Source organism: Coregonus lavaretus, assembly GCF_964263955.1.
Source record: "Coregonus lavaretus genome assembly, chromosome: 7".
In the NCBI taxonomy this organism is placed as follows: Eukaryota; Metazoa; Chordata; class Actinopteri; order Salmoniformes; family Salmonidae; genus Coregonus; species Coregonus lavaretus.
Window position 1 is genome coordinate 52,474,910 of NC_139994.1, and position 13,595 is coordinate 52,488,504.

Consider the following 13,595-nt stretch of genomic DNA (forward strand, 5'->3'; position numbering starts at 1 on the left):
CTTTTTAAATGTACAGCAACAGAATTCAGAACATGGGCCATTCTTACAGTATTTTCCCTGTACACCAAGTCAGAACCTTAGGATTAATAAAGGGGGCATGTAAGCAGACAATGAAAGCTCTTACAATATTCAATGATGACATTTCTCTAAAACAGGCTATAGGCTACATGTGCACCACCAAGTCAGAACAGTAGGCTAAATTATGAGGGGGAAAGGGACCAAATGATTAGGGTGAGGCACATGGGCTACTAACAGCTTACGACACAACATACACTTAGTATTACTTTCTTAGCTACAGTATACATACAGTTGAAGTCGGAAGTTTACATACACTTAGGTTGGAGTCATTAAATCGCGTTTTTCAACCACTCCACAAATTTCTTGTTAACAAACTATAGTTTTGGCAAGTCGGTTAGGACATCTACTTTGTGCATGACACAAGTAATTTTTCCAACAATTGTTTACAGACAGATTATTTCACTTATAATTCACTGTATCACAATTCAAGTGAGTCAGAAGTTTACATACACTAAGTTGACTGTGCATTTAAACAGCTTAGAAGATTCCAGAAATTGATGTCATGGCTTTAGAAGCTTCTGATAGGCTAATTGACATAATTTGAGTCAATTGGAGGTGTACCTGTGGATGTATTTCAAGGCCTACCTTCAAACACAGTGCCTCTTTGCTTGACATCATGGGAAAATGAAAATAAATCAGCCAAGATCTCAGAAAAAAAATGGTAGACCTCCACAAGGCTGGTTCATCCTTGGGAGCAATTTCCAAACGCCTGAAGGTACCACGTTCATCTGTACAAACAATAGTACGCAAGTATAAACACCATGGGACCACGCAGCCATCATACCGCTCAGGAAGGACACGCGTTCTGTCTCCTAGAGATGAACGTACTTTGGTGCGAAAAGTGCAAATCAATCCCAGAACAACAGCAAAGGACCTTGTGAAGATGCTGGAGAAAACAGTAAAAAATGTATGCACTCACTAACTGTAAGTCGCTCTGGATAAGAGCGTCTGCTAAATGATTAAAATTTTAAAATTTAAAACGAGGCCTATATCGACATAACCTGAAAGGCCGCTCAGCAAGGAAGAAGCCACTGCTCCAAAACCGCAATAAAAAAGCCAGACTACGGTTTGCAACTGCACATGGGGACAAAGATCGTACTTTTTGGAGAAATGTCCTCTGGTCTGATGAAACAAAAATAGAACAGTTTGGCCATAATGACCATCGTTATGTTTGGAGGAAAAAGGGGGATGCTTGCAAGCCGAAGAACACCCTCCCAAACGTGAAGCACGGGGGTGGCAGCATCATGATGTGGGGGGGCTTTGCTGCAGGAGGAACTGGTGCACTTCACAAAATAGATGGCATCATGAGGAAGGAAAATTATGTGGATATATTGAAGCAACATCTCAAGATATCAGTCAGGAAGTTAAAGCTTGGTCGCAAATGGGTCTTCCAAATGGACAATGACCCCAAGCATACTTCCAAAGTTGTGGCAAAATGGCTTAAGGACAACGAAGTCAAGGTATTGGAGTGGCCATCACAAAGCCCTGACCTCAATCCTATAGAACTGAAAAAGCGTTTGCGAGCAAGGAGACCTACAAACCTGACTCAGTTACACCAGCTCTGTCAGGAGGAATGGGCCAAAATTCACCCAACTTATTGTGGGAAGCTTGTGGAAGGCTACCCTAAACATTTTAAAGGCAATGCTACCAAATACTAATTGAGTGTATGTAAACTTCCCACTGGGAATGTGATGATGACTATTATTCTGACATTTCACATTCTTAAAATAAAGTGGTGATCCTAACTGACCTAAGAAAGGGACTAGGATTAAATGTCAGGAATTGTGAAAAACTGAGTTTAAATGTATTTGGCTAACTTATATATGTAAACTTCTGACTTCAACTGTATCTCCCTGGCATATTACATAATTTATGCAACAGCATACAAGACATTTTTGGAATTACCGTTGTTGTGCTCACTTGAACAGGAAGGTGGTGCGGCGGTCCTTCTTGTGGGAAAAACATTTCAGCAAACTTTGTCATCAAAGTCTGGTGTTCTCTGGATTTATGGTGCTTTTAAGACAATTGGGAACTCAAAACTCAAAAACAAGGTTGAATCATGATGTCAGTGATCTTCAGGTCGGAGCTCTAGAAAGAGGCCCGAGTTCCCGACATGGAATTCCAAGTTGGATGACCGTTCAAAAGAGTTCCCAGTTGTCTTGAACTCACTGAAGTCTGAATTTCCCAGTTCCGAGTTTCCATTTATTTTGAACATGGCAGAAGTCATGCTGGATTGACAGAATGGCCAATGCATTCAACATTTTCTGGCCCATGGTGTTACGTGTGAATGTTTATCATTTTAAGCTTGGAAAAGAGACCCTTAAACCCAGATTTGGACCACACACCCTCTCCACCGAATAGAAGACAGAGGAAGCAAAATAGTGATTGCTTTGCAACGCTTGCAGTTAGCCACTGATTCCTTCCAAACCATTCATTGTTGAATTTGCGATTTCCAACTTGTTAATAACGGAAAAGAGGTGCGTGCATATGTATTCACCCCCTTTGCTATGAAGCCTTTAAATAAGATCTGGTGCAACCAATTACCTTCAGAAGTCACATAATTAGTTTATTTTATTTATTTATGACATTTAGCAGACACTTTTATCCAAAGCGACTTACAGTCATTTTTTGTTTTTTTTTGTGTATGGGTGGTCCCGGGGATCGAACCCACTACCTTAGCGTTACAAGCACCGTGCTCTACCAGCTGAGCTACAGAGGACCACCTGTGTGCAATCTAAGTGTCACATGATTTGTCACATGATCTCAGTATATATACACCTGTTCTGAAAGGCCCCAGAGTCTGCAACACCACTAAGCAAGGGGCACCACGAAGAGCAAGGAGCTCTCCAAACAGGTCAGGGACAAAGTTGTGGAGAAGTACAGATCAGGGTTGGGTTATAAAAAAATATCCGAAACTTTGAACATCCCACGGAGCACCATTAAATCCATTATTCAAAAATGTAAAGAATATGGCACCACAACAAACCTGCCAAGAGAGGGCCGCCCACCAAAACTCATGGACCAGGCAAGGAGCGCATTAATCAGAGAGGCAACAAAGAGACCAAAGATAGCCCTGAAGGAGCTGCAAAGCTCCACAGCGTAGATTGGAGTATCTGTCCATAGGACCACTTTAAGCCGTACACTGCACAGAGCTAGGCTTTACAGAAGAGTGGCCAGAAAAAAGCCATTACAAAAAAATAAGCAAACACGTTTGGTGTTTGCCAAAAGCCATGTGGGAGACTCCCCAAACATATGGAAGAAGGTACTCTGGTCAGATGAGACTAAAATTGAGCTTTTTGGCCATCAAGGAAAACGCTATGTCTGGCGCAAACCCAACACCTCTCATCACCCCTAGAACACCATCCCCACAGTGAAGCATGGTGGTGGCAGCATCATGCTGTGGAGATGTTTTTCATCGGCAGGGACTGGGAAACTGGTCAGAATTGAAGGAATGATGGATGGGGCTAAATACAGGGAAATTCTTGAGGGAAACCTGTTTCAGTCTTCCAGAGATTTGAGACTGGGTACTGATACCCTGTGTATATAGCCAAGTTATCGTTACTCATTGTGTATTTATTATTACTTTTATTATTACGTGTTTTACTTTTCTATTATTTCTCTATTTTCTTTCTCTCTGCATTGTTGGGAAGGGCCCGTAAGTAAGCATTTTTTAAGCAGGTTTTTGCTTTTGCTGACCTTATTTGTTTTATTGACATTTGTCAATAAAACGAATGAATGCAACTGTTTATGTCAAATTGTTTTGTGTTCTACTTGTAACCCTGGTTGTCCTTAAAATAAAATGGTAAAACACTTCATCGTGATTTTTGCTGGGGCCTCGGGACTGATAGGGTTAAAAACTGTGACGCTGTTCCTCACAGTAGGCAATGAGTTTGTCCATGTTCTTCCAATTCATGCGTTTTGTGTTCGAAATTAATAATCTGTGGACCCAGGCCCAGCATTATTTCAAATCCATTGGTGCCACTGGGGGGACTGCGCTTCCTGGCGAGTTCCGACGGTCGCCACCTACACACCGAGGGCGCTATTAAATTATTAACAGCCTAGACATTACGGTTGTGATGTAAAAGCGAGTTTATCACCTTCCTGCACTTTTCCGGATTACTGTACCTTGGTCTGACCTCGGTATATCTTTTAATATTCTACATTCTTGATATATATTTCACAATATGGATTTCTCTATTCGTGCTTCCACGCTGGAAGACTGCAAAGACATCGCGCGGATGATCTTGGTGAGCTGTCACAAATGCGCGTGTGCCTGGCCGCCCCGCACGTGCTTGGAATTTGGAGACAAATGAATGACACATTTGCATATAAATATTACGTCAGTATCTACAATACATAGATCGCTATTCCTCGTCATGAGAAATAAAATAATTTGTTTGCAGCTACTGTTAGGCTACATTGTATCCAAAACGTGTCTGGCAAGAACATATATCCTCTTATTCGATATGCTACAGTAGCCATATTTGTACAGTTATTTTTATACAAATGTTTATTCAAACCTGGCCCCGTTATGTTGCCAACGTTGTCGAACATTGCAGATACAATGCCATAAATTTAGCCAACATGATTCCTTGGTCTACATATCGGAGAGGCATGTTTGTTCTATATTACATATTTCTACCTGACCCTTCCAAAACGTGTCCACATATCGGCGAGGCATGTTTGTTCTATATTACATATTTCTACCTGAACCTTCTAAAATGTGACATGGGGTCTATTCATTATTCAGATTCCGTTGCAAAAGGTTTGGTCTGTTGCAAAACTTTTTGCAATGGACTCCTGCTGAACGTGCCCCTACTGTGAGAGAGTAGCCTATTGTATACAAGCCTTCTATGATAGTTTCAGTGCTAAATCAAAGTTATCTTTGGAATCAATAACACTAATGCGATTTTGTTAGGCCTAATGTGTATTTTATGTCCTCATGTGTCCTCAGGAACTGGCTGAATACGAGAAAGTATTGGACCAAGTGAAAGTTACACAGAAAGGTAGACTAATTCAATCCAGCTATTTATAAAAATCCATATTTTTATTTTCTGAATTTAAATGCCATACTTTAATGAGCATGTTTTACTTCACTCAAGCCCCATAATGATGAGTTTACACTCTTAGAAAAAAGGTGCTATCTAGAACCAAAAATGGTTATTTGGCTGCCCCCATAGGAGAACCCTTTGAAGAACTCCCTTTGGTTTCAGGTAGAACCCTTTTGGGTTCTATTTACAACCCTTTCCACAGAAGGTTCTACATGGAGCCCAAAAGAGTACTACCTGGAACCAAAAGGCGTTCTATCTGCAACCAAAAAGGGTTCTCATATGGAGACAGCCGCAGAACCCTTTTGGAACCCTTTTTTCTAAGAGTGTAGTTCTAGTTCTGTAAATAGTTTACAACACTTTAACCCTTCCTGTCCTGTATCTTTGTCAACTCTCCTCTCCAGAGTTGGAGCAGGATGGGTTCATTAAAAACCCATTCTTTCATGGTATCGTCGCAGAAGTACCCGAACAACACAGGACCAAAGAGGGTGAGAGAAGAACTAACCATAGACACAGTTTTTATGTGCTGACATGACCAGGGTTTCGGTCAATTCCATTTGAACTCCATCAATTCAGAAAGTGACTGGTAATTCAATTAATGTATTTAAAAAGAGATTGGAGATCAATTACGCTTTCAATTCATGAATTGAATTTCAAATGATTTATGAAACCGAAATGGAATGGGCCGCCACAATGCTGGTTTTGATTTTCCCAGTTCAGAAAGCATGTTTCATGAACTTCCATCGTTTCTATCTAACCTCCCCATCTTCTCTATCTAACCTCCCCATCATAGTTACCAGGCTGGCTGCATATGTTAATTAGCTCTCTGTTTGTTACCTAACCATCCTCCGTCAGGGCTGACTCTGCTGCTCTCTCGCTGCCTACTCATTATCTAAGGGGTCTGACACCAGAACGAGAACATTATGCATTCCAACAGCTGCCAGGACTCATCTCTTTTTCCACATTCAGAACAGAAGCTGCCTGCCTGGCCACCTGGTTCATTTCACTAACAGACACCTCTTCACGTCTATTGCTCTGTCTTTATCGTTTCTCTGTGTGTATCTGTGTGTGTGTGTGTGTATCTGTGTGTGTGTGTGTGTGTGTGTGCCTGCGCACGTACCTACACCAGGGAGAGGTTTTAGTTATTCTGTGAGTGTGTGTCTGTTTGTTTGCGGGCGTAACACACGTATATGTGAGTCAGTTTTAAGTGTGTGTGGACATGTTTTTCTGTGTGTTCAGTATAACAGTATGTCCTGAGGCATAGACTTGACCTTACATTTACATTTACATTTTAGTCATTTAGCAGACACTCTTATCCAGAGCGACTTACAGTTAGTGAGTGCATTTTTTTTTTTTCATACCTTAGTGTCTGTCTGCTTGCCAACAGATGGGCCATATGTGTGTGTATATGTGTCTGCCTGTCTGTCCGCAAGCGTGAGCAGCATGTGTAAATGTATGTGTGTCTTAAGGGTGTGTGCAGTCAATATTATATTTGGAGGCGTTAACTTGACCTTGATACCTGTGTGTTTCTTTGCAGGCCATGCCAAGGTGGGCTACGCACTTTACTTCTATACCTACAGCTCGTGGAAAGGACGGGCCCTCTACATGGAGGACCTGTATGTGATGCCTGAGTTCAGAGGTTAGACAGCACTTAAGGGCCTGTATTCACAAAGCGTTTCACAGTAGGAGTGCCTCCCCCGTCACCACCCCCCCTTTATTCATTATGATTCTAGATCAGCACTCTTACTCTGAAACACTTTGTGAATATGGGCCTTGGTCTTGACTAGCTTTGCTTTAATCAAACTAGAGAGGAGGATTCAGCATATATACAGTGCTTTCGGAAAGTATTCAGACCCCTTGACTTTTTCCACATTTTGTTAGGTTACAGCCTTATTCCTCATCAATCTACACACAATACACATTTATTACAAAATAAAAAACAGAAATACCTTATTTACATAAGTATTCAGACCCTTTGCTATGAGACTCGAAATTGAGCTCAGGTGCATCCTGTTTCCATTGATCATCCTTGAGATGTTTCTACAACTTGATTGGAGTCCACCTGTGGTAAATTCAATTAATGGACATGATTTGGAAAGGCACACACCTGTCTATATAAGGTCCCACAGTTGACAGTGCACGTCAGAGCAAAAACCAAACCATGAGGTTGAAGGAATTGTCCGTAGAGCTCCGAGACATGATTGTATCGAGGCACAGATCTGGGGAAGGGTACCAAAAAATGTCTGCAGCAGTGAAGGTCCCCAAGAACACAGTGGCCTCTATCATTCTTAAATGGAAGGTTTGGAACCACCAAGACTCTTCCTAGAGCTGGCCGCCCGGCCAAACTGAGCAATCAGGGTAGAAGGGCCTTGGTCAGGGAGGTGATCAAGAACCCAATGGTCACTCTGACAGAGCTCCGGAGTTCCTCTGTGGAGATGGGAGAACATTCCAGAAGGACAACCATCTCTGCAGCACTCCTCAGTAAAAGGCACATGACAGCCCACTTTGTTTGTTTGCCAAAAGGCACCTAAAGGACTCTCAGTCCATGAGAAACAAGATTCTCTGGTCTGAATGCCAAGTTTCACGTCTGGAAGAAACCTGGCACCATCCCTACGGTGAAGCATGGTGGTGGCAGCAGCATGCTGTGGGGATGTTTTTCAGTGGCAGGGACATGGAGACTAGTCAGGATCGAAGGAAAGATGAACGGAGCAAAGTACAGAGAGATCCTTGATGAAAACCTGCTCCAGAGCGCCCAGGACCTCAGACTGGGGTGAAGGTTCACCTTCCAACAGGACAACAACCCTAAGAACACAGCCAAGACAACGCAGGAGTGGCTTCGGGACAAGTCTCTGAATGTCCTTGAGTGGCCCAGCGAGTGCCCGGACTTGAACCCGATCAAAATCTCTGGAGACACCTCCCCATCCAACCTGACAAAGCTTAAGAGGATCTACAGAGAAGAATGGGAGAAAATCCCCAAATACAGGTGTGCCAAGCTTGTAGCGTCATACCCAAGAAGACTCGAGGCTGTAATCGCTGACAAAGGTGCTTCAACAAAGGACTGAGTAAAGGGTCTGAATACTTATGTAAATGTCATATTTCAGTTTTTAATTTTTAATACATTTGCAAACATTTCTAATAACATGTTTCTGCTTTGTCATTATGGGGTATAGCGTGTAGATTGATGAGGGGATTATAAAAAATATATATATTTTAGAATAAGGCTGTAACAACAAAATGTGGAAAAAGTCAAGGGGTCTGAATACTTTCCGAAGGCACTGTACGTGAAGGTCTTGCAGTTCACCTATCCTGCTGTTAACTTCCTGCACATCTGTTAAACTAGTGTGACGCAACATGTGCCTGATCCACTAAGCGATTGCACAGTTTGCACCTGTTTCTCTCTCATTTCCACCAGTGTTTATACAACAAAACCAATTCTAAAAGCAGAACTCGCCTCGCACCCAAATACATTAGTCTTGCTGTTCTCCAGGAACAATATTTGTCCCAAAAAAAACGTGGACCGCACATTAATTAGCATTTGCTTTATCAGTTCATTTATACCAACAGAATTAAGACGATAAATAACCCTACGTTTCGTATCTCATATATGTCTCTCTTTTTGCATAACAGGTAAAGGTATCGGGAAGGCACTGATGAGCAAAGTAGCTCAGGTGAGTGATGCTGCCCTGTTACTCAAGTTTGCCATAAAATTAAACCCTATGGCTCTGTTGTTATTGTATTGACAAAGCTTCCCCTTGAGTGCAATTGATTTGTGTATGAACCTTTGCACATCTGTGTGTTTGTGCATATGTGAATATGTATGTACATCTGTAGTTTATTGTAGTTTATCTTGAAGCCTTTGCTTTTCTCGTGTGACAAAGTGCAAAATACACGTACATGCATGCTTTCATCCATGTATGCGCCGTGATGTATGGATTTTTGTTTGTATGTTTGTGATCATTTATGTTTGTGCAAATATGTCGGTTTATTTTATCCTGAAGCATTTTTTTCCCTCGTGACTTTATTTGACCTTTTCCTCTCCATGTTTCTCTCTCTCCCTCTCACACACACACCCCTGTTCTGTAGTTGGGCCTGGCTGCCGGCTGCACCCAGCTCAACTTCGCCGTGCTGGACTGGAATAAACCATCTCTGGATTTCTACCTCAGCCAGGGATGTTTTGATGTGACGGCAGACATGGGGTACCACTGCATGCGCTGTGAGGGGGCAGCACTGGAACAACTGGCCCAGGGGGACACCTAAACACACCCCACTCCCCACTAGGATGACATCTGACCTTTGCAATACTGATATCAATCTAGAACATATGCAGGGATAAAGAACCAACTCAAAGGCCATGTTCCAATACTTAAAAAATGCTCCTTTCCTTTCCTTCTTCTTTTTCTTTCCTGAAGTGAAGTAGTCACTGATTTAATATGATTGAATAGGTGAAAATTAGGGAATTCTTTGCATAGTTCTCATTAATCTACTAATATCAGGTCAGTGATTACCTTCAACGAAACGAGGAAGACAGGACGTATTTTCGAAGTGTTGGAACGATGCCAATGCAATGCAAAAAGGTTGTAGTTGAACTAACAGTTCACCGACTATCGTATAGTGGTTGACATTAGTTGTGTGTACAGTAATGTGTTGTTTACCTGTGACCCCATAGCACCTTTCCCTGCCTTCTAAGCTAAGGTAAGAGACACCGATTGATAATATGTGAGAAATCTGGTGAAACGGGAACCTATAGAATACTATACAATTACGTGTCTAAAACACATTGAGAGCTTGGGACTCTAAGGTTCATTTTTTGTCTAAATTGAGTTATTGAGATAGCCATGTTCTTTCTGTTCAAAGTACTCTTAATTCCCCAATTCATGTTGTTAAGTTCAAAAGAATACAGTATAAAAATGCCTAACACCATTCAAACCAAAGGTTTTGGAAATGTAAAGCCAATTATCTCAGAATCATCTTTTTGCAGATATAACCTTATTGTCCCAAGCTTTCGACAGGTCAATTGATGATTATAAGTACTGTAAAATTGTTGTTGTGATGAAGCACAATGTGATTTTTGAAACGGATTCCTGTTTCACCTTCAACAGGATTGAATGCCTGTTTAGGTTACTTGATGGATTCTGCAAGCTCAAAATGTTACTTTAAGCAAATACGACAAACCAAGGCTTGTCATTTGCAATAGTGATTTATGAACATATTTTTTAATAGATTTCTTTAATGAAAATATGTTCTTCATTTTCTAAATCTCGAGATTAATAGATGGTGTGCAATAACACAAAAAAAGGGAAATTAAATATGGCATTAGTTTATAGTTCTATTTATGGAATTTTCCATCAACAATACATTACAATATGTTATTAATATTCCATCAACCTATAAACTAAGCAAAAACAATCAAGCAAAGCAATTACATTAAATACTGTGATAAAGCTACAGTAGATCAAAGACCAATCTTACCAGCTATTATATTAACGTACCATATAAGATGATAGTCTGGATATGTATTATAAACAGTGTTTATGTCTATTGTAAATAATAACTTCGAGACCTGTCAAGTGTAGAGTAATGATGATGATGTTGTGGACTGGGCTCCAAGCCAGACCCCACAGCCATAGTAGCTCTATGTAGATGGTATTAACCTCGCTGTGTGACACACACAAACACACACGAAAGACTGAATCATTGAAACATACATGTAAATGTTACATTTTAGTGTCAGGTACAGTGAGATAGATAAGATACATGTATGTAAAGTCTTTTTTTACGATGTCTTCTCCACTCTCTCTCAAGTACACTTTATGGACCACTGTTAAATATATTGGTAGGTGTATAAAGTCAGTCACAGACTTCTAACTCCTCGATTGAGTTATCACTTTGTGGTATTTGTCCAGCGGCCAAATAGTTTGTCAGAAGCAAAGACGTCAATGTTGGTACATAGGCTTTTTTTTTTTTTTTTTTTACCTCCCTAGAGTTGGTGTTTTAAACAAAAGCCAATTAACCCCACTTCTGTTGTCACTAAGTAAAACAGTCAACCTATTACACTTTGAAATCACTGTAAGAACCTTATTTTTTGTGTAATCACACTTCATGTTGCATTGAAGATGACATTATAGACATAGGAATGTTACACACTGTTGAATAAAGTGATGTGCCAATACAGTTGTGTGTTCATAATATTTTATCATTCAATATATTCCCTTTACCCAACTCCAGCTATTGATAAATATAAATCTGATATATAATTTTGTCATTAAGGAAATAATGACATTGGGTTATTCTGTACAATAGGCTATTTGCTAGAATAGCCACAACTACGCCTATTTTCTGGTAGAATGGGCTGCTTACATTAGATCCTGTGGTAGGTAGGGTACTTGTACTCTTCGTCTCTGTGGTTCCATTGATAGACGGGTCATTCCTAGAATCTTCAGGACTTGGACTGAAATAGGTTCCGGTACTAATTTTGGGTGCCGGTACTGTTAATATTTAGGTGCAGGAGCTCCACAATACTTTTGAGCTAATATTTTATAAGAGGAACAGGAGATCAAGCAGTAGAACATTTGAGGTGCGGGTACTCCGCTCCTGCCCAAGTCAAGCACTGACTATCTTGTGCCTTTTGGACTTTTGGAAGTATATATTTGTACTTTTTTGTATTCTATCAGAAAAAGGACATCCGAAAAACATACTGATCAAGCTCAGGCACTTTAATCCTAATTTTTCACCCCTGTTAGGAGCATTATCCTAACAGGGTGAAATTTGATTCATTTTCTCTATAATTTTGCCTAACAGGGTGGAAATGTTTGAGTGAGACATAGAGACTAACAGCATGACACATTGGGTCGTCACTAGCTTCCACAACAGCAAAGTCATAATTATGGAGAAACCCTGACTACTTCTTCAATTAATCTTCTTAAAATGTGATGTTAGCCCTACCCTTACCCACACTGCTAACCTCATGTCTAGCCCTAACCTTAACCACACTGCTAACCTTATGTCTAGCCCTAACCTTAACCACACTGCTAACCTCATGTCTAGCCCTAACCTTAACCACACTGCTAACCTCATGTCTAGCCCTAACCTTAACCACACTGCTAACCTTATGTCTAGCCCTAACCTTAACCACACTGCTAGCTTTATGTCTAGCCCTAACCTTAACCACACTGCTAACCTTATGTCTAGACCTAACCTTAACCACACTGCTAACCTCATGTCTAGCCCTAACCTTAACCACACTGCTAACCCCATGTCTAGCCCTAACCTTAACCACACTGCTAACCTCATGTCTAGCCCTAACCTTAACCACACTGCTAACCTCATGTCTAGCCCTAACCTTAACCACACTGCTAACCCCATGTCTAGCCCTAACCTTAACCACACTGCTAACCTCATGTCTAGCCCTAACCTTAACCACACTGCTAACCTCATGTCTAGCCTAACTGAGAAATCGGGGGAGAAGGGCCCGATGGTCACTCTGACAGAGCTCTAGAGTTCCTCTGTGGAGATGGCAGAACCTTCCAGAAGGACAACCATCTCTGCAGCACTCCACCAATCAGGCCTTTATGGTAGAGTGGCCAGACGGAAGCCACTCCTCAGTAAAAGGCACATGACAGCCCGCTTGGAGTTTGCCAAAAGGCACCTAAATGACTTTCAGACCATGAGAAACAAGATTCTCTGGTCTGAAAAAAACAAGGTTGAACTCTTTGGCCTGAATGCCAAGCTTCACGTCTGGAGGAAACCTGGCACCATCCCTACGGTGAAGCATGGTGGTGGCAACATCATGCTGTGGGGATGTTTTTCAGCGGCAGGGACTGGGAGACTAGTCAGGATCGAGGGAAAGATGAACGTCGCAAAGCACAGAGAGATCCTTGATGAAAACCTGCTCCAGAGTGCTCAGGACCTCACAATGGGGCGAAGGTTCACCTTCCAACAGGACAACGACCCTAAGCACACAGCCAAGACAACGCAGGAGTGGCTTCGGGACAAGTCTCTGAATGTCTTTGAGTGGCCCAGCCAGAGCCCGGACTTGAACCCGATCTGCAGAGAAGAATGGGAGAAACTCCCCAAATACAGGTGTGCCAAGCTTGTAGTGTCATACTCAAGAAGACTCGAGGCTGTAATCGCTGCCAAAGGTGCTTCAGCAAAATACTGAGTAAAGGGTTGGAATACTTATGTAAATGTGATATTTCTGATTTTTATTTTTAATAAATTAGCAACATTTTCAAAAAAACGGTTTTTGCTTTGTCATTATGGGGTATTGTGTGTAGATTGATGAGGAACTACATGTAATCCATTTTAGAATAAGGCTGTAACATAACAAAATGTGGAAAAAGTCAAGGTGTCTAAATACTTTCCGAATGCAATGTAGCCGATTTTGACTTTCTGGCTGAGGAATCTAGTGGAAACCATGTCATTGTGGAAAGGGGTTGTTTTCTTTAAGGATCATTACTGTAAACTAACAGG

The 13,595-nt window shown here is 41.3% G+C and overlaps 1 protein-coding gene across 1 annotated transcript; it reads left to right on the top strand.

Annotated features, from left to right (window-relative positions):
- The first annotated feature begins 4,151 nt into the window (after nucleotides 1-4,151).
- On the top strand, nucleotides 4,152-11,298 carry LOC311131708 (thialysine N-epsilon-acetyltransferase-like). The gene is made up of 6 exons (XM_084164814.1): nucleotides 4,152-4,325; nucleotides 5,033-5,084; nucleotides 5,531-5,614; nucleotides 6,664-6,765; nucleotides 8,754-8,794; nucleotides 9,210-11,298. Exons 1-6 carry the CDS (start codon nucleotides 4,263-4,265, stop codon nucleotides 9,381-9,383), a joined length of 516 nt encoding a protein of 171 aa, XP_084020940.1. The 5' UTR covers nucleotides 4,152-4,262; the 3' UTR covers nucleotides 9,384-11,298.
- The last annotated feature ends 2,297 nt before the right edge of the window (nucleotides 11,299-13,595 follow it).

What these genes read in the sequence shown, in the direction of transcription:
- LOC311131708 (XM_084164814.1), top strand. Translation starts at nt 4,263, where the DNA reads ATGGATTTCTCTATTCGTGCTTCCACGCTGGAAGACTGCAAAGACATC. An exon ending in AGTGAAAGTTACACAGAAAG is followed by an intron (nt 5,085 to 5,530) that starts GTAGACTAATTC and finishes TCTCCTCTCCAG; the next exon opens with AGTTGGAGCAGGATGGGTTC. An exon ending in TGATGAGCAAAGTAGCTCAG is followed by an intron (nt 8,795 to 9,209) that starts GTGAGTGATGCT and finishes CCTGTTCTGTAG; the next exon opens with TTGGGCCTGGCTGCCGGCTG.